Source organism: Gouania willdenowi, chromosome 10, assembly GCF_900634775.1.
Source record: "Gouania willdenowi chromosome 10, fGouWil2.1, whole genome shotgun sequence".
NCBI lineage: Eukaryota > Metazoa > Chordata > Actinopteri > Blenniiformes > Gobiesocidae > Gouania > Gouania willdenowi.
The window spans coordinates 2,093,879-2,121,186 of record NC_041053.1 but is presented as its reverse complement, the minus strand read 5'-3'; the positions used below and the strand labels follow the sequence as shown (position 1 = coordinate 2,121,186).

Sequence of the window (27,308 nt, the reverse complement as noted above, 5' to 3'; positions counted from 1 at the left end):
TATGTATAATTTGTTGATTTGAGAATAACTACCAGGCAGCACTTTACAGTGCTGTATTATTTTATTTTATTTTCATATTCTATGTTAAATACATTGTTGGTTTACTAAAGCTCCAAATAAACAACAAGAACATTTATGTTTTGCATTTTGTTCCATACTGTATGGAAAATGAACCGAACCGTGACCTCAAAACTGAGGTACGTATCAAACCGTGATTTTTAAGTATGGTTACACCCCTATATATTTCTAAACCAATCCCATTATGAAATATCATAAAGTCATATTTCAGCATCACAGAATGAATGACACTTACTTCAGGGCTTTAGCGAAGTCCTTAGCATGGTAATATTCCTCTCCCATCTGCACCACTGTACAGTTACACACACAGTTCATCTTCATTATTATGAGATATATGTACATTAATAATAATAATAAAAATAAAAAAAATAATAATAATAATAATACATACTGAGATGGCTCTTTATTCATTATTATACATTATTATGAGATATATTTACATTAACAATAATAAATAATGATACATACTGAGATGGCTCTTTATTCATTATTATGAGATATATTTACATTAATAATAATAATAATAATAATAATAATAATAATAATAATAATAATAATAATAATAATAATAATAATAAATAATGACACATACTGAGATGGCTCTTCATTCATTATTATGAGATATATTTACATTATTAATAATAAATAATGATACATACTGAGATGGCTCTTCATTCATTATTATGAGATATATTTACATTAATAATAATAATAATAATAATAATAATAATAATAATAAATAATGACACATACTGAGATGGCTCTTCATTCATTATTATGAGATATATGTACATTAATAATAATAAATAATGATACATACTGAGATGGCTCTTTATTCATTATTATGAGATATATTTACATTAATAATAATAATAATAATAATAATAATAATAAATAATGACACATACTGAGATGGCTCTTCATTCATTATTATGAGATATATTTACATTAATTATAATAAATAATGATACATACTGAGATGGCTCTTCATTCATTATTATGAGATATATTTACATTAATTATAATAAATAATGATACATACTGAGATGGCTCTTCATTCATTATTATGAGATATATTTACATTAATTATAATAAATAATGATACATACTGAGATGGCTCTTTATTCATTATTATACATTATTATGAGATATATTTACATTAATTATAATAAATAATGATACATACTGAGATGGCTCTTTATTCATTATTATACATTATTATGAGATATATTTACATTAATAATAATAAATAATGATACATACTGAGATGGCTCTTCATTCATTATTATGAGATATATTTACATTAATTATAATAAATAATGATACATACTGAGATGGCTCTTTATTCATTATTATACATTATTATGAGATATATTTACATTAATAATAATAAATAATGATACATACTGAGATGGCTCTTTATTCATTATTATACATTATTATGAGATATATTTACATTAATAATAATAAATAATGATACATACTGAGATGGCTCTTCATTCATTATTATGAGATATATTTACATTAATAATAATAAATAATGATACATACTGAGATGGCTCTTTATTCATTATTATACATTATTATGAGATATATTTACATTAATAATAATAAATAATGATACATACTGAGATGGCTCTTTATTCATTATTATACATTATTATGAGATATATTTACATTAATAATAATAAATAATGACACATACTGAGATGGCTCTTCATTCATTATTATGAGATATATTTACATTAATTATAATAAATAATGATACATACTGAGATGGCTCTTCATTCATTATTATGAGATATATTTACATTAATTATAATAAATAATGACACATACTGAGATGGCTCTTTATTCATTATTATGAGATATATTTACATTAATTATAATAAATAATGACACATACTGAGATGGCTCTTTATTCATTATTATACATTATTATGAGATATATTTACATTAATAATAATAAATAATGATACATACTGAGATGGCTCTTCATTCATTATTATGAGATATATTTACATTAATAATAATAAATAATGATACATACTGAGATGGCTCTTTATTCATTATTATACATTATTATGAGATATATTTACATTAATAATAATAAATAATGATACATACTGAGATGGCTCTTCATTCATTATTATGAGATATATTTACATTAATAATAATAAATAATGATACATACTGAGATGGCTCTTCATTCATTATTATGAGATATATTTACATTAATTATAATAAATAATGATACATACTGAGATGGCTCTTTATTCATTATTATACATTATTATGAGATATATTTACATTAATAATAATAAATAATGATACATACTGAGATGGCTCTTCATTCATTATTATGAGATATATTTACATTAATAATAATAAATAATGATACATACTGAGATGGCTCTTCATTCATTATTATGAGATATATTTACATTAATAATAATAAATAATGATACATACTGAGATGGCTCTTCATTCGTGGACACTTGTACTTCTTGAACTGGGCCACAGCGTTACTGAGGAGTGCGATGATCAGCTCCTGGAGATGAAGATAAAACACACTGACTTTATGAGTGTTTTAATAAACAGAGCACATGGTCTGATCAGATCAGATCAGATCTGATCAGATCAGATCAGATCAGATCAGATCAGGAGCAGGATTTAACAAAGATAAACAAAGTCAAGTATTAAGTTTGATCGTCAATAGGTTCAACATTAACATCAGCTCTGAAACCTGAAACCATATGTTGGACAAACTGGTTCAGCGCTAACAGCTAGCTCACAGAGCTAACAGCTAGCTCACAGAGCTAACAGCTAGCTCACAGAGCTAACAGTTAGCTCACAGAGTTAGCATCTAGCTCACAGAGCTAACATCTAGCTCACAGAGCTAGCTGTTATCTAGAACAATAATAATCTCGAACAATAATAATCTAAACCTATATTAATCTAGAACTATAATTGTATGAAACTATAATAATCTGGAACTATAATCATCTAGAATCATAATAATATAAAACTATAATCATCAAGAACTATAATAATCTAGAACTATAGTAATCTAGAATTATAATCATCTAAAACTATAAGAATCTAAAACTATACCAATCTAGAACTATAATTGTCTGAACTATAATCACCTAGAATCATAATAATATAAAACTATAATCATCAAGAACTATATTAATCTAGAACTATATTAATCATCTGAACTATAATTATAATAATGTAGAACTATACAGTAACAATCTAGAACTCTAATAATCTAGATGTACTTACAGAGTGTGGAACGTTCCTCTCTTTAATCTGCAGAGCCACAATCCCTGACTTCTCCTTCTCTGTGTCTGGAGGATCAATACCTTTGAAAAGACATGATTGATTAGATGGAATGACGGTTTAGACTCAGCAATAATATCAAACATACTCTGGTGGCCTTGTCTCCAGGGTCTCTGACCATAGAAATCCAATCCTCCAATCAGGTTGTCCAGGGGGTTGGGGGCGGGGTAATTCACAGCCGCCTGTAGAGGACAGCGTAGGGTAGGGGTTAGGGTTTAGAGTTGGGGTTTAGAGTTAGGGGTTAGGGTTTAGAGTTGGGGTTTAGAGTTAGGGGTTAGGATTTAGAGTTAGGGTTTAGAGTTAGGGGGTAGGGTTTAGAGTTAGGGGTTAAGGGTTAGGATTTAGAGTTAGGGTTTAGAGTTAGAGGTTAGGATTTAGAGTTAGGGGGTAGGGGTTAGGATTTAGAGTTAGGGGTTAGGATTTAGAGTTAGGGTTTAGAGTTAGGGGTTAAGGGTTAGGATTTAGAGTTAGGGTTTAGAGGTAGGGGTTAGGGTTTAGAGTTAGGGGTTAGGGGGTAGGGTTTAGAGTTAGGGGTTAAGGGTTAGGATTTAGAGTTAGGGTTTAGAGTTAGAGGTTAGGGTTTAGAGTTAGGGGGTAGGGGTTAGGATTTAGAGTTAGGGTTTAGAGTTAGGGGTTAGGATTTAGAGTTAGGGTTTAGAGTTAGGGGTTAGGGGGTAGGGTTTAGAGTTAGGGGTTAGGGTTAGGGTTTAGAGTTAGGGGTTAGGATTTAGAGTTAGGGGTTAGGGTTTAGAGTTGGGGGTAGGGTTTAGAGTTAGGGGGTAGACGTTAGGAGTTAGAGTTAGGGGGTTGGAGTTAAAGTTTAGAGTTAGGGGGTAGGGGTTAGGGTTTAGAGTTGGGGGTAGGGTTTAGAGTTAGGGGGTAGGGGTTAGGATTTAGAGTTAGGGGGTTGGAGTTAAAGTTTAGAGTTGGGGGTAGGGGTTAGGGTTTAGAGTTAGGGGGTAGGGGTTAGAGTTTAGAGTTAGGGGGTAGGGGTTAGGGTTTAGAGTTAGGGGGTAGGGGTTAGGATTTAGAGTTAGGGGGTTGGAGTTAAAGTTTAGAGTTGGGGGTAGGGGTTAGGGTTTAGAGTTAGGGGGTAGGGGTTAGAGTTTAGAGTTAGGGGGTAGGGGTTAGGGTTTAGAGTTAGGGGGTAGGGGTTAGAGTTAGGGGGTAGGGGTTAGGGTTTAGAGGTAGGGGGTAGGGTTTAGAGTTGGGGGTAGGGGGTAGGGTTTCGGGGTAGGGTTTAGAGTTGGGGGTAGGGGGTAGGGTTTTGAGCTAGGGGGTAGGGGATAGGGTTTAGGAGGTAGGGGGTAGGGTTTCGAGCTAGGGGGTAGGGTTTAGGGGGTAGGGGGTAGGGTTTCGAGCTAGGGGGTAGGGGGTAGGGTTTCGAGCTAGGAGGTAGGGGGTAGGGTTTAGAGCTAGGGGGTAGGGGGTAGGGTTTCGGGGTAGGGGGTAGGGTTTCGAGCTAGGGGGTAGGATTTAGTGGGGCTAACCTGACACAGCTGCTGGGCCTGCTGCTTCCTCTCCTGGCTGTAGGACGCTGCCTGCTGGTAGTAGAACCCTGGGTTCTGGGTCTGAATGGCTGTGAGGCCCAACTTTATGGCTTCATCAAACAGTTCTCCAAAGGACTGGAACCTGTCACATGACGAGACATCTGACACCAGACACTGCACTACCTTCCTTGTCCACTAGTCTGTCCCATTTAAACACTAAATGAATCTACAGGTTGTGTACATTTAAAAAGCTCATTAAATACATATAGCTGTATAATAAAGAGAATAAATACATTTCATCTGCAGTCCAACATAGCATTTGGCTAATTCTGACATATTTAAATGTTCATTAATATGCACTATCCTTTTTAAATAAGAAAATTATTTAGGTTTTGGGTTTTTTTTTTACCAAACATAAACGTGATGCAATATTTAAATAGGGCCCTATAAAATCCTTTTTATTGATTTTCAAATTCCGTTTTTTCCACTTTAATTTTTATAATTCTGTTTTTTTGGAAATCTTTATCATTTTTAAAAAAAAATATGAATCTTTAACTCCTGTGAGGAAACAAAAATAAATACTAAAAAATAATGTAAACTAATAATTAAATTAATAAATGTATGTCAAAAATAAAGTAAGATACAATTAAAAGGTAGATATAAGTTATAGTGACATGGATTATTCTGACTGCTCCTTTTTAATTATTAATACTAGTACAGTGCCTGTCGGAAGTATGCATTTATGTGGGAGCTTAAGTACAGTTGATTATGACCAAATGAGTATGTTTGAATGTTGGATGTACATAGAGGTGTATATACTCTGTAGTGTTATAAGGGGTTTATTTGTGGGTGTAAAATGTGGGTGCAGTTTTCCTGGTTTAATTCTATGGGTATGATAAATAATAACAATAATTTATGAACATTCCCACGCATCATACGCAGTGACAAACATGACTCAAACATTTACTGTAAACATCTGGATTATTATGAGACACATAGAGGAATTTAACTATTATTACTGAAAACACTGGAACTTTGTGTTCATTGTTGTTTTTACTTTTAAACAGAAATCATTCCACTTCAAACCAGTGTTTTCTGACCTGGTCTTTATTCACACATTGAATTTATTCAAAAGTTGATTCAATGCTGTGTGTAAACGTATTAATATACAATATATATTTATAGCTTTTTAAATGTTTGACATCCTGTGCTTCTATGACTGAATGGAACAACATACACTACAAAACAGTGTGTGTGTGTGTGTGTGTGTGTGTGTGTGTGTGTGTGTGTGTGTGTGTGTGTGTGTGTCCTACTGTTTGGACATCCATGCAGCGTGCTCAAAGGCCAGCTCAGCACTACCAATCTTCTTCTTACACAGATCAATGTGTTTCCTGAACTGGGCAATGGCATCTAGAGGAGTGTTGTGTTGGAAACACAGTCTGCAGATCTACACACAATACACACAATATAAAAAATATATAAACACACACACATATACACATACACAATACACACGATATAAACAATATATACACACACACATATATACACATACACAATACACACAATATATACACACGCACACATATATAAACATACACAATACACACACAATATATATACACACACACACACAATATAAACAATACATACACACACACACATATATCCACATACACAATACACAAAATATAAACAATATATATACACACGCACACAATATATACACACACACACACACACACATATATACACATACACAATACACACACAAGATATAAACAATATATACACACAAATATATACACACACAATTTAAACAATACATACACACATACACAATACACACACACACACACATAATATATACACAATATATAAAAACACACAGACACACACACAGCACACAAAATATATACACATACACAATATATACACAATCCACACAAAACAGAGTGTGTTATACTAAACGTTAGGGTGGGGTGAAACGTTTCTCTACATAAGGTACACTGAGCTGACTCATACCTTGTAGTTGATGAATCCAGCCAATGTTTTAATCTCCAGGATGTTGGTCTCATGGGTTCTAAGCTCATGTACTAGACTGTAGGAGGTTCTGTAGTACCTGAACACACACACACACACGCACACACACAGTGTGATTGGTGACTCAGCATTATTGATCTTTTACTTGAGGGCGTTCTGCGGGTGAGTGGTGACTCAGCGTTATTGGTTTCTTACTTGAGGGCGTTGTGTGTGTGAGTGGTGACTCAGCATTATTGTTTCTTACTTGAGGGCGTTCTGCATGCGTGGTGACTCAGCGTTATTGGTTTCTTACTTGAGGGCGTTCTGCATGCGTGGTGACTCAGCGTTATTGGTTTCTTACTTGAGGGCGTTCTGCGTGTGAGTGGTGACTAAGCGTTATTGGTTTCTTACTTGAGGGCGTTCTGCGTGTGAGTGGTGACTCAGCATTATTGGTTTCTTACATGAGGGCGTTCTGCATGAGTGGTGACTCAGCGTTATTGGCTTCTTACTTGAGGGCGTGCTGCGTGTGAGTGGTGACTCAGCGTTATTGGTTTCTTACTTGAGGGCGTGCTGCGTGTGAGTGGTGACTCAGCGTTATTGGTTTCTTACTTGAGGGCATGCTGCGTGTGAGTGGTGACTCAGCGTTATTGGTTTCTTACTTGAGGGCGTGCTGCGTGTGAGTGGTGACTCAGCGTTATTGGTTTCTTACTTGAGGGCGTTCTGCGTGTGAGTGGTGACTCAGCGTTATTGGTTTCTTACTTGAGGGCGTGCTGCGTGTGAGTGGTGACTCAGCGTTATTGGTTTCTTACTTGAGGGCGTGCTGTGTGTGAGTGGTGACTCAGCGTTATTGGTTTCTTACTTGAGGGCGTTCTGCGTGTGAGTGGTGACTCAGCATTATTGGTTTCTTACATGAGGGCGTTCTGCATGAGTGGTGACTCAGCGTTATTGGTTTCTTACTTGAGGGCGTGTGAGTGGTGACTCAGCGTTATTAGTTTCTTACTTGAGGGCGTGCTGCATGTGAGTGGTGACTCAGCGTTATTGGTTTCTTACATGAGGGCGTTCTGCATGAGTGGTGACTCAGCGTTATTGGTTTCTTACTTGAGGGCGTTCTGCGTGTGAGTGGTGACTCAGCGTTATTGGTTTCTTACTTGAGGGCGTGCTGCATGTGAGTGGTGACTCAGCGTTATTGGTTTCTTACATGAGGGCGTTCTGCATGAGTGGTGACTCAGCGTTATTGGTTTCTTACTTGAGGGCGTGCTGCGTGTGAGTGGTGACTCAGCATTATTGGTTTCTTACTTGAGGGCGTGCTGCGTGTGAGTGGTGACTCAGCGTTATTGGTTTCTTACTTGAGGGCGTTCTGCGTGTCCTGTTTGAGCTCACTAAAGAAGGCCATCTTAAACTGGTGTCTGACAAACAGCAGCTGCATTAGGAGCAGAGAACAGAGGCTTTAGTGAGCAGCCATGTGTGTGTGTGTGTGTGTGTGTTTCATACCTGGTGTGTTGTCTTGTTCAGGAACTCTTTGTGTGACTTCACACGGCGTATCTCTGTGTAGTAGTACGTGTGTGCGTGCTCATAAAAGGCATTCTCCAGCCTGTGAGATAAAAACACTAAGCTTATACTGTAATAATGAGATGTTTGGTGACATTCTTATTAATTATGAATTACCTTATGATGTATCCCACTAAGTGATCAGTGTGAGGCAACACAAACAGGCTTTTACCAGATAGATCACACGCATTACACAGAGTAGAGGCTCTCTCTGAGGCTACCAGGTCCTCTCCTAGAAAACAACCAGGAAACACTCACACCGTGTGTGTGTGTCTGTGCGTGTTTGTGTGTCTGTGTGTGTGTGTGTGTGTCTGTGTGTGTGTCTGTGTGTGTGTCTGTGTCTGTGTGTGTCTGTGTGTGTATGTGTGTGTGTGTATGTGTCTGTGTGTGTGTCTGTGTGTGTCTGTGTCTGTGTGTGTATGTGTGTGTGTGTGTGTCTCTGTGTGTGTGTGTGTGTGTGTGTGTGTGTCTGTGTGTGTGTGTCTGTGTGTGTGTCTGTGTGTGTGTATGTGTGTGTGTGTGTGTCTGTGTGTGTGTGTGTGTTTGTGTGTGTGTGTGTGTGTGTCTGTGTGTGTGTGTGTGTCTGTGTGTGTGTGTGGGTGTGTCTGTGTGTGTGTCTCTGTGTGTGTGTGTGTATGTGTGTGTGTCTGTGTGTGTGTGTGTGAGTGTGTGTGTGTGTGTGTGTTTTTTGTGTTTGTGTGTGTGTGTGTGTGTGTGTGTGTGTGTGTTCGTGTGTTTTTTTGTGTGTGTGTGTGTGTGTGTTTGTGTGTGTGTGTGTGTGTTTGTGTGTTTTTTTGTGTGTGTGTGTGTGTGTGTGTGTGTGTGTGTGTACCTGGGGGTAAAGGTGTTTTCTTCTGTATTAAAACCACAGCCACTTTAGTGTTCCTGCCTTGTAGACTGGTTCTAAGGGAACAGATGGAGCCAAAGGTCAGCATGTCAAATAAGTTTGAAATAATTAAGAATCAGGAACCAGCAAAGAGGAAAAGAAAGAAGCGTTCTTTATTTTTGTAGTTTCTTGCTCCCCTTCTCTGGTCTCTTTCACCAGAGAAGAACTAATAAACGTAGGACAGTCCTCTGCTGATCTTTTTTCACCGGTTCTCATTGAACCAGAAAGTTATGCAGAGAGTGTCACCAGAGGAGCAGCAGCTCTCTATGGAATTTGCAGGAGACGCCGTAGACGCAGACGGGGTAAACGAGCAGGCGCGCTCCTCAAACTTACGCACTGCACTCCCATCCATTCACCTGGTGAATGTCAGGCTCTCTGGTAAATAAAATGGATGAACTGCTGCTCCTAAACACCAGAAACACAGACTTTTGCAGATCCACCGCCCTGTGTTTTACTGAAACCTGGCTCAGTGAACTCATCCTGGACAGCTCTTTACATCTACCAGACTTTCAGCTCCTCAGAGCGGACCACGTAAAAGAGCTGTGGGAAGACGAGGGGAGGTGGAATATGCTTTTACATTAACCAAGGTTGGTGTACAGATGTTACAGTGTTGAAACAGACGTGTAGCCATAATCTGGAGAGTTTTTTCATAAACTGTAAACCGTTTTATTCTCCTCGTTTGTTATGGTCTGTGTTTACATCCCACCTCAGGCTAGTGTAATAGAGGCATTACAGCACCTGGCTGACCAGATAGCAGACGTGGAGAAACAACATCCAGACTCTTTGCTAATCATTCTAGAGGATTTTAACAGAGCAAATCTAACCCACGAACTCCCTAAATACAGACAACATATAAAATGTCCCACCAGGGGTGCTAACACACTGGACCACTGCTACACTGTAATAAAGGATTCATATCACTCTGTTCCCCGTGCAGCTTTGGGGCTCTCTGATCACTGTCTGATTCATCTCATCCTGACCTACAGGCAGAAGTTTAAATCTGCTAAACCTGTAGTAAGGACTGTAAAGAGGTGGACAGAGGGGGAGGAGTTACAGGACTGCTTTGACTGCACTGATTGGAGAGTTTTTGAAGCTGCATCAGACCTAGATGAACTGACTGACACTGTAACATCTTACATCTGCTTCTGTGAGGACATGTGTGTGCAGACCAGGACCTTCTGCACATACAACAACAACAAACCCTGGTTCACACCTCAACTTAGGATGCTGAGTCAGGCTAAGGAGGAAGCCTACAGGAGTAGGCCACTCCCCCCTTACCATTCTGAACAGCAAAGTGTCTACCGTGGACTCTTTCAGGTTCCTGGGATCCACAATCTCACAGGACCTGAAGTGGACCTCCCACAATCAGGAAAAAGGCACAGCAGAGGATGTACTTCCTGCATCAGCTGAGGAAGTTCAACCTGCCCCAGGAGCTGCTGATCATGTTCTACACCTCCATCATTCAGTCTGTTCTGTGCACCTCCATCACTGTCTGGTTTGGATCTACAACCAAACTAGACAGACACAGACTACAAAGGATAATCAGGACTGTAGAAAAGATCATTGGTGTTGATCTGCCCTCCATCCTAGACTTATACCTGTCCAGGGTCAGAAAACGAGGAGGTAACATCACTGCAGACTCCTCCCACCCTGGACACAATCTGTTTAAACTCCTCCCCTCAGGCAGACGCTACAGATCACTGTACGGCAAAACTACCCCTTCTGATCAATGTCAGCCATAAAGGCTGCGTCATCACATAGGCTGCACCCTACTGGCTGATGGTGTCCTTCAGATGACTCAGCCAATCAGAACAGGCAGGTAGGAGGGCTGATAGACTCATGTTAGGTTTATCAGAGATTTCCATCTCTACATGAAGTCTCTTCCTCACTGCTCCACGTCTGCACATCAGTCCATTTACAGCTGTTTAAGGAACAGACTGATACACCGCTTCGTCTGTTCTTTACCACAGCATCTCTCGCTCGCTCCGCCATGATGAGAGCGTTTCCATGACAACATGACTGATCAGAATGATTCAGTGATTCTGCAATTACAAAATTCTATGCTAGGAATAAAAAAACAAAAATAAGTCTTTCAACCCTTCAAAAAAATAAAAGCGAGGGTGGGTTGGAAGCCCCTAATTTCATACATTATTACCTAGCAAACCAAATTCTATATTTAACAGAATGGCTAAAACCAAAAGAATACCACAACACCTGGCTAGAAATAGAACAGCTAGACTGCAAACATATTAAACTCTCTGATCTCCCTTTTATCACTGCGACCCTCAAACGTCATAACTGCTTTAAAAACCCACTGATTGCCTCCACCCTGACTGTGTGGTGGAAAGCCCTGGACATTACAAATGTTCCATTAAAAACTAACATGCTGTCTCCAATCTGGCACAACCCTGACTTTAGAAACAGAAAAACACCACTCTATCTAAAAACATGGGAAGATAGCAGAATTATTCATCTCCAAGACCTCTTTGAAAATGATAAGCTCAGGACATATAACAATCTAACCCAAACATTTAATATAAATAAAAGTAACTTTCTTGACTGAGGCTCACAGACTCAACAGACTCTACAGACTCAACAGACTCATCCACAAGGTCAGTGAGGTTGTGGGGATTAAACTGGACTCTCTGACAGTGGTGACAGAGAGGAGGAGCCTGTCCAAGGTGAAGACCATCTGGGTCAATGAGTCCCACCCACTCCATGATGTGCTGGTCAGTCACAGAAGACCTTCAGCATCTTTAGAACCTTTAGAACCACCAGGCTGATCCAACCACGGTGCTCCACAGAACGCCACAGGAAATCAGTGGAGATCAAACTGTAACTTCACAGCTTGATTGTTGGAAATATTTGTATCATATTTGTATTTTATTATTATTATGATTATTATTACTTTATTTTCTTCTACTGTAATGTGTGCATCTGATCCTTATTTAACAGTCTTTTACTTAATTATACACTTATTTAACATTTATTCTTTCTTTTGTCTTTGTTAACATATTTATTCTATTATTTGTGATTTTTCTTAAGTGGCTGTAATGAAAGGAATTCCCCCTGGGATTAATAAATAATTCTGATTCTGATATGTGGTAAACATGATGACACGAAGAAGAAGAAGAAGAAGAAGAAGAAGAAGAAGAAGAAGAAGAAGAAGAAGAAGAAGAAGAAGGAGAAGGAGGGATGGAGTGTGTGTGACAGCCTCCCTCCATCTGATTAGTCAGTATGTCTCGTGTGTGTGTGTGTGTGTGTGTGTGTGTGTGTGTGTGTACCTGACTATCTCCACCTTGGTAGCACACTCTGACTGCTTCTCCTTCCACTGGGGGTGGTCCCAGTCCAGCTCATAGAACAGAACCACCAGGGCTGGGACCAGGTTCAGGTGTTTGTTCATCCAGCCAGTCTTTAGGATCCCTTTTGGAATGTACCACTCATAGGACGTACGCTACACACACACACACACCTGTTTATTTGTGTGTGTTTACCTTAGTGCAACACTAGGACCTGTACTATGAAGCTAGATAACCAAACATTGTCCATCAGACAGAAGCGTTCCTATTAACCTAGATTAGGAATGTCCCAATACAACTTTTTCATTTCAGATATGATACCGATATTGCAGCTCTACGCATCGGCCGATACCGATATTGATTCGATATCAGCGTGAATCATACATGCTGGTTTTTTCTTTAATCTAAAAATAATAATGACTTATTTTGTCGTGTGGAATGTTAGAAAAGGTTTGATCATGTGATGTCACTCAAACAGAACAATAGTCAGCAACAGTAGGGATGAGAAAAACTGAGCCATTTATTATTAAACAATTGGTTACATACATTTTAACCTTCAACATAATATCTACAGTATTCTACCAATGAATAAAATAAATAAAAAAAGAATTGAAAAAAAAGAAAAACAGATTTTTTTTTTTTGAAAATCAGAAAATACGGAAATTTTAATCTGATATCCGATATTCGGTTTCAGGCTAATATCGTACCGATATTGATATTGATATTGGATCAGGACACCCCTATTTACAACTCACTAAGTTAACCAGGGGATTTCAGCCTGGCTACGTGTGAGTTCCTGTGACAGGAGGCGGAGTTAGCAGCATCAGACCAATAACAATCACAGAGAGAATATTAAGAATTAAAATCCATAATTCAAGTAAGGAATTATTTTGTTAAGCATAATTACATAACCCTGTTACAAACTCCACCCATAAATTTAGAGCAATTTTTTATTCATGTAATAAAGGGGAAGATTAACAGTAGATACATATCTCATGCTTACAAATTACTACAAGAAAATACAGAGAATACACAGGACATTAAGAGAAAATGGGAACTAGAAATGAACATAATAATTAAAGATGATGACTGGGAACGGACATTGCGGGAGGGACACAAAATAACAAATAGTCCAAGCCTGAGAGAATTTGAGTGGAAAACTAAAATTATATTTTTTAGAACCCCCTTTGTCACGTCTAGGTTTGGTGGAACCTCTGATCGGTGTTGGAGGGGCTGCGGTCTGGTGGGAGACCATACCCATGTGTTTTGGGACTGTCCAAAATTAACTAACTATTGGAAAGACATAGAAGGAGAAATTAAGAATTGTCTCAACATTGAAATCCCATTAGAACCTAATTTATTAATATTGGGAATTCTTCCCAAACATAAGATTAAATGATATTAAATTTATACTCAGAATACTACTCTTAGTTGCAAGGAAAATGATTACGGTCTCTTGGCTCAAGCCTCAGCCCCCCACTATTACTCAATGGAAGAACAAACTAAAAGAAGTGAACCATATGGAGCAAATAACAGCAAGACTGCAAATGAAAGTTGATGTATTCATGGATAAATGGTCCTTAATGCAAAGATACATTTCTAATGGCTGATTTGTTTATACTATTCCATGTTGAAAGAAAGAAAGGAAGGAAGATGCACGTGTATGTTTATAAACTGTCTCTTCTCTTCTTTCTTCCCCCACTGTGATGCTGGCTCTACTTTGAAGATATAAGGAGTAATGTATGATGTGCCTACATTTTGTCTGATACTACTGGGTTTTCTTTTGTTGTATTTGACCTGTATTGAAGATTTTCAATAAAGATAAGTTCAAAAAAAAAAAAAAAAAAAATCCATAATTCAGACCAAAAATAACACTGTTGCTGCAGTAAAAGCTGAAAGTAATTAATGCAAGAATTGATGAGTGTTAATGATTAAATTAGTGAGATTATAAATAGAGAATAAACAGGCACTGATCACTTTCTCTTTGATCTGGTCTGTGTCTCTGATGCTGCGTTCATACAGATCTACATCATAAGGTGGAATATATTTATATTATCTACAGGACTGAGGCTCTTAGCATCACCACACAATACGTTAACGTGTTCACAATGATCCTCCTTTTATTGGACAGCTCCTTTTATAAGACAACTGATTGGTCAGGAGGCGGGGCTTTAGTACTCCCTCAGATGCTAGTCAGAACAAAACCTGGTCCAGACTAGGCTAGTCGTTCAGCCTAAGTTACCATGGGGATTTAGCCTAAGTTACCACGGTGATTTAGCCAAGGTTGTTAAGAAGAAAAGAAGGTCGTTGTCTGATGAAGGGCGGTCAGCCCGAAACGTCACGTCTTTTGGTGTATATTAAAAACTGAAATTGGGAGCTAACTACGCAGTTGTGCGGACCTTCTTTTCTTCTTAACATTTTTGGACCTTTTTGATCCAGCACACTGCCTCAAGTAAAAGGGAAGTGCGTGTTTTTTTGATTGTGCTACATGACTTAGCCAACGCTACCATGGGGATTTAGCTCCATAAGACGTTATCCAGCTTCGTAGTACAGCACACACTGATTAAATCCTGAAAGGTTGCGCAATAAGAGGAAATCTAGCTTGGTAGTACAGGCCCAAGGGGTAGTCGTGGTTTTGTGTGTGTACCTTGGTGCGACACTTGGGGTACTCGTGGTCCCCCAGCAGGACCTTGAAGGAGATGGGGACCCTGTCGGCGCGTCTATTGGCACAGAACGCGTCCCAAATGGCTCGATGCACAGCGTTGTAAGTCACGTCTAGACCCGTCAACGCTACAAACGCCATCGGCCGACAACAAAGCTCTGGAGGGAGGTCCCATTGGGAGGTTGCCATGGTGACAGATCAAAGACCTGCAGAAAGAAGAAGATTCGGAAAAGTGTCATTTCAGAAAAATCTGTCATATTGGGAAAAAAACCCAATCCTAAAGCAGATATAACTAGAAAAGCACTTTGAGAGCGCAGACCTCTGCCAAGCAGCTCAAGCTCAGCTAACAAACTTCGGATACGCTAACATGAAACTCAGGATTATCATGACTACCTGTCAACTTTGAGCTGTTGGCTCTGAGAGAACCTATGACATCATCACAAGATCCACAGTGTGGATGAGACAATGAATGGGATATATATATATATATATGCACAACAATGATATATATATATATATATATATATATATATAGAGAGAGAGAGAGATAGTCAGGCAGGAAGGTCATGCCCCTCTGAGCTCCTGTTATTTTTTGTTAAAAAAACCACAAAAAAAAAACGCTTCCAAAGTGGAATTTATTTCAACAATATTGTAAGAACCCTAAAATAATCACATCATCTTGGGATTTTCTCCAACCAAAAGATATAAGGATTATTTTTTCTTTTGCAAACTTTTTGAACACAATCACCTGGGGAAATACTCTGCACCAATGACTCACAAAGGAACTGACCAAAAACTGTCTTTCCACAGGGAATACAGAACTACCATCTGGAAACTGAGAACCTAAGGGTGTACTCACACTGGCAACTGGGGCCGTTCTAAGCTCACAGCAGGAATCCCCCCCTCCCTGTCCCTTTTCTGACACGGTAGAACAGACGTGATCACCAGCTCAACTCGGTTCCCACAGAGAAACACATCATCATGTTAATTTATGACACACGTATGGCGTTACGTCACCATTAAGCGACTCTGGGTTTGTTGTTGACAGTACATTCTGTTAATTTCATATTTTCTGTTGCGTAGTGTAACTATAAACCAAGATTTACCCTGACACGTGCTCTTTTCACGGACTGGGTTTCCCAGGGCCCCTGAACGCATCACGTTAATTTAAATAACTGTAACTCTGCTCATATTTGTTCTATCGCAGAAATTCCACCAGTTTATGATGTACCGACACAGCCAGTGTTGGTACATTGTGGTAATTTTACTCACGTAACAGAAACATTAAAGATGCCGTTTTGTTTTGACGAAATCGACACGAGGAACAGAGAGAACCAAGTGAGTGAGAAAGAAAGATTAAAACAGACCAAATAACGGTGGATTTATTAAAAATGAAAGAGTCTCTGATGATAAAAACCACCATGAATGGAGGTTCAAATGGATTTGAAAACAAAGGAGGAAACTGAGCCTATAAAGGTAAGATCAGTTTAATTTATGGATCAATAAATGTTCTGATTTTGTGGAGCTAGTCTTTGTGTACATTAATATAAGTGTAAATAGATGATTTTAATGTGTGAGACAGTTTAGGACAGATTATTTGTGTGTTTGTTTAAACTTTGTGTGTCTGTGTCCATCTGATCATATTTATCTCCATCACTTTCAGTTTTCCTTTTGATGAACATGACATTATCTAACTCTTCTTTTATTTCTTCTTCTTTAAGTCCATACAGAGTGGCCACGCCCCTCCCTGGACATTAAAACCATGAGCTGATCCTAGTTTCATCATCAGGTCTAGACCCATCACTTCTACAGACAACAGACAGAATGGGATGCACTTATTTATTGAAATGTATATTAAATGATTATTTCATTTTATTTTTTAGATGTTTTTAATTGTTTCAATAATTTACAGACTTAAGGAACAGATTGTTATAATGTATAATAAAGGTGATTTACTGAGTCAGCACTAATTTCAGATTGTTTTTAAGTCTTTGTATAAAAATACTTTAACAGGACAACAATGATGTGCAGAGCTGCAGTAATGTTGGCTTCATACAATAATAATAATAATAATAATAACCACTGCACACACCACCAGAGAAGCTTCCAGTGAATAATTTACAAATAAAAAAAGTTCACTGATGACATTGAGATCTCAATGTCACCATCAGTGAACTTTTTTTTTTTTGTAAATTATTCACTGGAAGCTTAGATATTGTGTGACAAAGATATCAAAGTTTGTTGTTTTGAGAAGAGTCATATTTATGATTAAAAGTTATGATTGTATTATATTCTAAAGTTTATAATTATCTGGTTCGTCTTCCTTTCTTTCTGTTCACATCATAACTTTATATTTAGTTCTACAAAATGTGTTTACAGCTAATTTTACTGATTATTGTTACACATCATCCTGTATGTGTATTATATACAGTATAAATGTGTAGATTTAACTGTTAGAGAAACTATTTTATTAAATACAAAGTAAACGACATGTAAACAGAAAAACAAAGGTAGAAATAGTTTATTTAAATTATGAAATTAGTGAGTTGTTAAAGTGCTGAGGTGCAGTGGAGGGTCTTCTTCTGCAGAGACGTGATGATAAGGGGTTTGAGTAAAACCCAAAATTCCATGGTAATGTTGAGGGTATAAACATGCATATAAACACATTACTAGTATATTAACCCATATAAACCAAAACATATAGAAATGGGACATTTTACGGCTGTAATGTGTAACATATTACTGGTATTATGAGAACAGGACACATGTAGATTTCTGATCAATTCATTATAGTTGTGCAGGACTAACAGGAACTCCACATACTGATAATTGGTATTAACACATGTTCACTAACACGACACGACCTAAGAAGAGAAATAAAATAAGATTAAAAATAAATAAATAGTTTACAGTCTTGTTCCAGGTTCTGCTGTCATAATATTCCCATCCTTGTACTTCCAATGTTTAAATGTTTTGTTTTTAAGGTTCATGTTACATTTTGCAAAAGGTTGCACTTTATTTCTGGCTTATTGATTTTTGTTTGTAAAATTATGACCTTTCTTTCAGACATTTCATTTATTTGGGCTGTATTTGTGATGTTCTGTTTTTGGTTACATTTAGATGAATAAATTAATACACTACACTTTGCTCCTCAAGACACTGTGTTTGTTTTCATTCTACAGAGTTAGTGAGTATGTGTCCCAGAACACTGAAACACCATATATATATATATTTATATTATTTATACATTAGCAGCAGTACAATGTCCCATTTCCATTTTTTTCTGGGTTATATAATAACCAACCTCATGTGTCCTGTCCACAAAATACCAGTAATATGTTACACATTTACAGCAGTAAAATGTCCTATTTCCATATTTTCTGGTTTATATGGGTTAATATACCAGTAATATGTGTTTATATGTATATTTATACCCTCGGAAATACCCGGACCTGATGATGAGCTGCTACACTGTCCCGGCTGAACAAAGAGAAGTCCTGACGGTCATGTTGTCCTCTTCCTCCATGAGTTCTCTGTGGTGTTGTCCATATATATCAGGTAACGCCAACTCTGAACTTTTAATTGGCTAACGAGCACTTCTGACACCGCTATCATTGCGGAATGCGGATGTTTATGTGCCGTAGAGCGTCGCGCGATAGCAACGTCATCACATTTTGCGCGCGGGTCGAGTTGTGCGTGCGCATGCGCGGCCAACCGTGCCAGTCTGGCACGCTGTTTGGACCACCTCTTCCAGCAGGACACATCGGTCCGTTAACCCCCCTGTGGTGCAGTTCACACCTATGCAGGCCAGACAATGGCCCCCCATGGTTTCACACATGCACAGAGCTGGTTAGGAACGGCCCTGGTTGCCAGTGTGAGTACACCCTAAGTGAGTACTGCTGGATTTGTGCCACTGCTTCACAACTGAGTAATACCCAACCTATATTCAATTGTCAACAACAAATATACATTGAACAGAACTGTTTTAAAGCTGCGACAAAGACTGGGAAACATAGTTTAGTGAGTGAAACTGCGACCTCTGGTAGTCCAGAGGTGTCAAGAAAGGGGGTAGAATCACCCACCATTACAATGGAGGCTGAGCACCTCAATGACCTAGTCACACATGCTAATGAAGTACCTCAGGAACCCAAATACCCCAACACAGAAGCCACCAAAATCAAATTCCCAGTTAAATACACAAATGACTCATCAAGGAAGAAATTCAAAGAGAATCTCTTAAAAAACAGCCTAGAAAAACTTTTTGCTGACTGTTGTCCGCTAATAACAGCTCTGAATCCAGCACCACAAAGCCCAACCTGCTCCTTGAGCTGAGAGACAAATTCACACAGCTAGAAATCAGGCAGGTGGAGATGGAGCACACAATCATCATGCTCCAACCAGGACAGACAGATGACAAAAACACCTCCATACCCAAAGCCATGGACAAGGACAGAGAGAGAGAAATGTCTGCTCTCTGGGCTGAGATAAAAAAGCTAAAAGAAAGATAGGAATTCTCAAAACAAAGAGATACATAAGCTCTGGGCACAAGTAAAACAACTTAAAATCAACAAGGAGACATCAAAACAGGAGAACAAGCAGCTCAGAGAAAAACCGCAGAGGCTCCAAGATGAAGTCAAGAGGTGACTGCTGAGCAACAAGACCTAGACGACAGACCGAGCAACACAACACCACCACGAGACAAAGACACACAACCCAGCAGCCCCCTTCTCAACAAGCAACACAACCCCACCCACAAGAAACAACTCATCCTCCTCTTCGACTCCAATGGTAGATATGTTGAAGAGAAGAAACTGTTTCCAAACCACAGAACCTCAAAACTCAAATGGCAGAACACAAAACGTGCTATAGAGCTGCTGACAGAAGGTCACCTGGGGTCCCCCAGCCACATCATCATCCACACCGGCACTAACAACCTGAGAACACAGGGAGAGGAAGTGGCAAAATCTATAAAGAGAGAGACGGAGAAAGCCTTGTCCACCTTCCACAATACAAAGGTAGTCATATCTACCCTGTTGCCCAGAAGTGACTTCCACCCTGCCCTCATCCAAAGAATAAATGCACAAATCTCCAGAGAATGTGCTCTGAAGCCAAATTTCTACTTGGCACCCCACCCCACCCTGGACATGCACAACCTGCATGACGAAGTGCACTTCCGCAAGACAGCAGTCCCAAAGTTTGCAAAGACACTAAAGGACGTCGCACTCAACCGCAGACTGAAGACAACCCACAGGAGCCCCCCACCGTGGCCAATACCCGGAAGACTTGCTCCACCTAGAGGTTATCCTGCGGCAGACAGAGGACTGCTCCTACCCAGAGGCCATCCCGCTGACATCCAGAGGAACCCTTTCAGCCACAGGACATCTCCCGACACCTCTGGCCAGGCCCACCCACTTCTGCCAATCCCACACCACACATACGCACAGGCTGTCAGCAGCACCATCCCCAATCTTTCACCTGGCAGAGCCCCACTCTGCGATCTGAGCATACACCAGATGCTGAGTGAGCTCTACACACCCATGGTCAAAGCCCAAATCCCCTGAAAAAACTGCACAATAAAAATGGAAGACATCTTTTACCATTTCATCCTGGAATATACAAGGTCTTAAGTCAAAAGCCTTTGGCCTTAAGAGTAAGAACCCAGACTTCACCAAAGAAATCACTAACACAGACATAATCATCCTACAGGAGACATGGCAAAGAGGAGACGCTCAAACTGGCTGCCCTGCAAACTACAGAGAGCTTGTAGTACCAACCACCAAGCTAACAGAAATAAAGCAGGGAAGAGACTCTGGAGAGATACTAATATGGTTCACATCTGAGCTGATCCACTCCATCAAACTAACCAAGACAGGAACCTTTTATATCTGGCTTGAAATAAACAACTGAGAAAAATATCTTCTTATATACCGCATACATTCCCCCAACTGAGTCCCTGTATTTCAAAGACGACATGTTTTCCATCCTAGAAGAAGAAATTAACCACTTCCAGGCTAGGGGACACATTGTAGTCTGTGGAGACCTTAATGCAAGGACAGGACAGGAACAGGACACCACCAGCACCGAGGGGGACAAACATCTACCTGGAGGCCAACACTTCTCCCCAACATGCCCCCCCTCATAACGTGGCAAGATCCGGATTGATGTGTAGCCCCTCCCTCTAACTCCAGTTCTCTACATCAATCTGGGGCTGTGTCAGGTGAATCCTTTCAGAAGCAGGGAGGGACATGAACAGAATGCTTGAAGCTGATTGGGCGAAGCGCCTGTCCACCATGATTTGTTTTAGCCAATCACATGGCAGAGATGCTGTTATGGCTAAAACAACAACAAGGCTCCAGCCAAAAGCTTGCACCTGTCTTCTTCTGCTGCTGTTTCTGTGTAGCCAGATCAGTTTGACAGTTTCCTGCCCAATCACATCTTAGAACCCACCTATTCCAAAAAAAACAGCCTAAACTACAAAGTTGCCAGACACCCGTGCAACCCCGCAAAATCATAACACAGCTGCATGTCTGCATCAACCAACAAGAGCGCAGTAAATCAGCCATAGGCTACACAAAGTGCAAATGAACCTCTAGCATCCTAGCGCCAGGCCCACATTAGTATTAATGCCAACTGTACGTAAAAAGGTGAACTTTTAAACCGTGTAGGCCTAATACATAATGTTATTTACACCACAAATGACCTGCATGAGGACTACATGCAAAACAATTTAAAACAAAAGAAAATGATGCAGATACAGAGCGCGCCCCCCCCCCCCCCCCCCCCCCCCCCCCTCTTTTTTTTTTTTTTTCCTCCTCGTCGCATTCCTCATCTGTGGTGCTGAAAGACGCACAATGACCTGACCACACAGCAGCTGATTGAGATTTTGAACACACAAAACACAAATTACTTTTTAATTCAATGAGCAAATCACATAGAATGAGTGAGTTACAGTTACCAAAATCAGTCACAGTGCAAATCAGAGATAAAAAAAACAGATGCCAATTAAATACAACTCACAACCAATTAATTATTTATGTATTTACTTAGGCTATTTATTTATTAGAGAGAGAGAGAGAAAGAGAGAGAGCGAGAGTGACAGAGAGAGAGAGAGAGATAATACTGTTCACAATATTAAAAACTCACCAAATGTAGACAAAAACAGCCAAAATTTTTGGCCCAGGTGGCCCTGCCCCAGAACCATTTAACAGACTGGACCCTTATCAATAAACTGCACTGCAAACAGTCACAGCACCACTTCACAGCACACTAAAACCAGGAACACATGCACACCCTTCAGGACCACTGGAACCAGGGTCAAACCCACCACACACTAGAGGGCGGCAGAGGATCACTTTAACTCTGAGATGACCCTGGTGGGGGCAGAGGCAGCGTCTAATCCCCCCCGCTTTCTATCTACAGTAGGCATCCAGCCTCCCCTCCTTTCCCAGGAACAGCTCCCCTATCTAACTGTCTTCTCTGTCAGCAACACTAAAGTTGCGAACAGCTTCAGAACGAGGAAGACCACAGCCTTCAGCCACGCTCGTCAGCGAAGCTTGTTGTAGCCTCCGCCTCGGACTTCACTGCCACTTTACAGTCGCTCGTCCGGCTTCAGTCCGGGGTGCTTTAGTGGCCCTTTTTAACACACAGTCCACTCTTCACACAGGTGAGGGATATCTCAATCGGCTCAGCTGTTCATGGGATCTCCGCCCCCAACAATCAGAACGCAGGGAATCTCCCCACAACAGAGTTCATTACAGTATTTTTTCCCGACTGACGTAAAAAACTTGCCCAATAGACCGATTGCATTACTCACTGTGCATGTCCGGAAGAAGCTAGCACCAAATGCGTCTGCGTCTCTTCTTACCAGCCACATTCCTGTCAGCCCGTAGAAGTTAAAACCTCCCAGGGTGATAACAGAGTCTGGTGTCCGTCCATCCAGGTCTCAGTAAAACACATGAGGTTGCACTCCCTGAACTCCTTCTGCAGCCGGGCCAGCGCCGCGAGATCTGTCTTGTTGGACATGGAATGGACATTCCCCTTAATAACCGACAGTAACATGGTCGGTACCTCCGTTTCCTCTCCTGGATCCTACGCCCTGCACTGCAGCCTCTTCTTCTCTGAATCTCCACTGGAATCTCTGGCATGTCCGCGTAGAGGAGAGCAGGGCTACGCAGAGCTAACAGCTGATCCCTGGTGTAAACAAACCACGACTGTAGCTGGATGGTCACCTGATGAACTTCAGAAAAGTTCACCAAACAGCAAAAAAACAAACACTAAAGTAATAAACGTGGGCTTTCTGTGTGCAAAACACAGCAGCATTTGACCCATTTAAAGAAAAAACACAAAACATGTCTAAAATAGGTTAAAGAAATACTAAAAGAGGAGAGCTGACATGATTGGCTGCTGCCATCTGACCGCGTCCAGGAAGCCCGGAGCACATCACCCACAATCCTTTGCGCCAGTCACAATCCAATATGGCGGTTATGCAATCGGTCTGGCAATCTGGCAACACTGCTGGAGCGTGTTCAAAAACTGAATGACGCCTCACTGCCACCAATTGGTGGGAAGCTGCATTGCGGTCCCACTGACCTCAAAGCCCACCGGTGCAAAACTTGAAAGTTTATCGCGGCCCACTAGTTGGCGGCCGCGGCCCATCCCTATGGTTGAGAACCACTGCTTTAACGTCTTTGTTGACATCGTATGAATACTATCCTATCCTATGTAAATATTCAGCTGAACAACTCTACTCGTCTTCATCAGTCACAAGAATCTGCGACAACGTCTGAACACGGGTAATTATCAAAGACGTTTTATTGCTTTACAATGACCGTGTTAGTGTTAGCCTTTGCTAAGCTACTTAGCTTCTACTATGCCTGTACAGCAGATAAAGGCAATAAGTTGATTTTATGTTTGTAGATGCTCTTAATGCTGACTCTGTACATTCGTGACCGCGTTCCTCCTGAGACTCAATACGACCAGAATCAGAACAAGTTTGTGTCAAACATACATGTTCTGATGTCATTCATTCATATACATTTAGACTGAGAACCTACTGTGTGTGACTGAAGAGATGCTGTATTTAAATATGTGTGTGTGTCCTCATCATGTTGTTTAACTTATGTTATTAATGATCAACGACACCTTATTGATCCACATTGGTTTTATATCTATTGCTGCTGTTTGATTTGTTTCAATAAACATTGATTTGAGGAAATCTCCATTACATTCTATTTAAATGTTCTACTCATTAGGTCAGTGTTATATGAACTTTACAATTCTATAAATATACATAAAAAAATAAAAAATACAAACCTAATAGTGTGTGTTACAGCAGGTTATGTTTCTTAGGGCAAAAAAATAAAATAAAACAACAAATTCTGAATAAAATAAAACACATGTGTGTGTTTACAAGTAGGTATTAGACAATGAACAAAGATCTCGTAGAATACAGAATAAATAACTTTATTTACACAAAGTAAAAATGTATTTACAAACCAACTCATTATATAATAACATTTATTTATAAATAATTGTAGGTTTTCTATTAGAAAGGACCAAAGTCTGCCTCTATCTGCTCCAGAACCAACACCAGTCCAACCAGTGCTGAGGACTTCATCATGAGCTGGAGGTTATGGACCATGGACGTAGTCCTGGTCCTGGTTCTGGTCCATGAACCGTGTCCCTGACTGCTCCATGAAGAACATCTGCATTAACATCTTCCTCCTTTTTTCCTGCACAGAAGCATTAAAAATAATATATGAATTTATTAATTATTTCAGCATTCTCCACAATAAGAAAATACAAAAACAAACAATTGTGTAATTCTTAAGCTAAAGTGTGTAGGTTGAAGCAAAGTTTATATAAATCTACCTTATCACAATAAAACTAAACAAAACTCTAGATAAGCACACACACACATATTTACCTTATATTACTATTTTAACAATATATAATCTACACAAGTTTTATATATACAGTTTATACATTCACATCAAACATATATACATACATACACATGAATGTATATGATATGTACTTAATATTAAACTAATTCATCAATTAAATTTAGAAGGGCAGTTTATAAATGAATAAAAACCTTTTATTATGTTTGTTACATATTAATATATTTTATACCATTATATACACATTATATATTATTGCTGTCCTAGGTAAAATGGATGCTCTTCTTTCTTAAACTTACTAATGAAATATGATTTAAAAAGCTTGGTTTATGTTGTTTTATTTCATCACTTACGCTGTTCCATAATTTAACCCCGATATTGTTTTATTCATCCTTTTGACTGTTGTTCTAACATATTTCATCTTTAAATGTAGTTTTCCTCTTAAATTATTTTCTCCTTCTCTCTAAAAATATTTTCTGCAACACTTTTATAAATAAACCTTTATTTTATAAATCATTTGGATAGTTTAGAGTTTGATGAGATCTGGAGTTTTAAATCTGGTGTTTTGTCCAGGAATAGAAAATAAGATTCTTTATAATAGTTTCATTTATTCATAAACAAATGTAAATTCAAATAAATGGTGTATAATAATATTTCAGGATGGACCAACAGATAATATTGATCATGTTGATGTTTCCATAGAATGAATCAGCGGCTAACTGGCTAGCCTGTACCACGTTAGACCTAACGTTCATAATATTGATGAGGGAATATTGTAGCAAGTTAATATTGGTAATAGTTTAACAACAGGTGAAATAAAACTTACCATTATTAACAGATCTACAGGACCAGCTCCTCCATGGCTGTAGTTATGTTCAGTCCATGGGACTCCGCCCACTATCGACTGAACCTCTTCAGTCCGTGGGGCTCCGCCCACTATCGACTGAACCTCTTCAGACACCCACAGAACCAGGAAACAATGTTCTCCTCCTCTGACCACTGCTCTGTCTTCTTTCACTCACTTTTAAATGTGTTTTTGTCAGATTTGCATTAACGTGACCAGCCGCTCGCCAGCTTAAAAAATGGCTGCTTTTTGTTTTTGGAGGACCGTCGATAACCCCGCCTACCACCCGCCCACTTCAGAGCTGAGCTGTAGCCCAGAAGCTACGTGGGACCAGCGTAGCTCTGGTTTTTGGCTCCGAGAGCTGGAGCTATGTTGGTGGAAACAGAATGGCTCGGAGCCAAAACACGCGCAAGCTCCATGTTAGCTCCAGCTCCTGCCCGGTGGAAAAGCGGTAACTGAGACCATAGACGGATGCCCTCTCAGCCAGCTGGTCTAGGACTCTGTACTCAAACACAAGCAGAACCTCCACACAGAACCCCAACCAGACATCATAAGAAAACAAAAAGAAAACTACCTGAACCACTGGAAAGAATCAACCCAAACCCAGAGCAAACAGGAAGTATACTTGGCCCTAAACAGGAAGTACACAATGGCAGAATACCTGAACACTGTGACCAACCCACAGCTCAGGAAAATCATGACTATCATGACAGACTCAGCGAGCACAGCCTGGCCCTAGAGACAGACCAACACAGACAGACCTGGCTCCCCCCGAGAGGACAGACTGTGCACCCACTGCACCCAGGGCCAGGTGGAGACCCAGCTGCACTTCCTCACCTCCTGTCCCCGCTACCAGGACCTCAGAGACACTTACTTCCCCCTGATCACACACACCCACAAAGACTTTCAGAACCTGTCTGACGTCCACAAACTGTCCTACCTGCTCTGAGAAGTCCATCAATGTGTAAACACAGCAGTGACAGGAAAAAAACTCTAAGGACCTCAGCCCCCATAGACCCTACAGTCCCATTACATTTATGTATATATAGTCTGCTCATACATGCATTAATATATACATATGTAGGCGTTTGTGTACATGTACTATATATATATATATATATATGTATGTATGTAGGTACAGTACTTATACACGCATATCTGTGTATAATAGAGGTGGGAACCTCTGGGTACCTCACGATACGTGATACAAAGCTCACGCTAACGATTATCTC

The 27,308-nt window shown here is 39.5% G+C and overlaps 1 protein-coding gene across 1 annotated transcript in view; it reads right to left on the bottom strand.

Moving 5' to 3' along the window:
- trappc11 (trafficking protein particle complex subunit 11) overlaps nucleotides 1-27,308 on the bottom strand; it is a 90,968-nt gene that overhangs the window by 60,977 nt on the left and 2,683 nt on the right. Inside the window, exons 2-14 of the mRNA XM_028459422.1 lie at nucleotides 15,316-15,536; nucleotides 12,654-12,823; nucleotides 9,316-9,386; nucleotides 8,601-8,715; nucleotides 8,427-8,526; nucleotides 8,282-8,355; nucleotides 6,939-7,035; nucleotides 6,227-6,360; nucleotides 4,914-5,055; nucleotides 3,512-3,605; nucleotides 3,367-3,446; nucleotides 2,551-2,629; nucleotides 314-368 (exon numbers count right to left, since the gene is read on the bottom strand). Coding sequence (XP_028315223.1) covers nucleotides 314-368; nucleotides 2,551-2,629; nucleotides 3,367-3,446; nucleotides 3,512-3,605; nucleotides 4,914-5,055; nucleotides 6,227-6,360; nucleotides 6,939-7,035; nucleotides 8,282-8,355; nucleotides 8,427-8,526; nucleotides 8,601-8,715; nucleotides 9,316-9,386; nucleotides 12,654-12,823; nucleotides 15,316-15,519 — 1,415 coding nt within the window. The 5' untranslated portion in view covers nucleotides 15,520-15,536. The remainder of the gene's footprint in view (nucleotides 1-313; nucleotides 369-2,550; nucleotides 2,630-3,366; nucleotides 3,447-3,511; nucleotides 3,606-4,913; nucleotides 5,056-6,226; nucleotides 6,361-6,938; nucleotides 7,036-8,281; nucleotides 8,356-8,426; nucleotides 8,527-8,600; nucleotides 8,716-9,315; nucleotides 9,387-12,653; nucleotides 12,824-15,315; nucleotides 15,537-27,308) is intronic.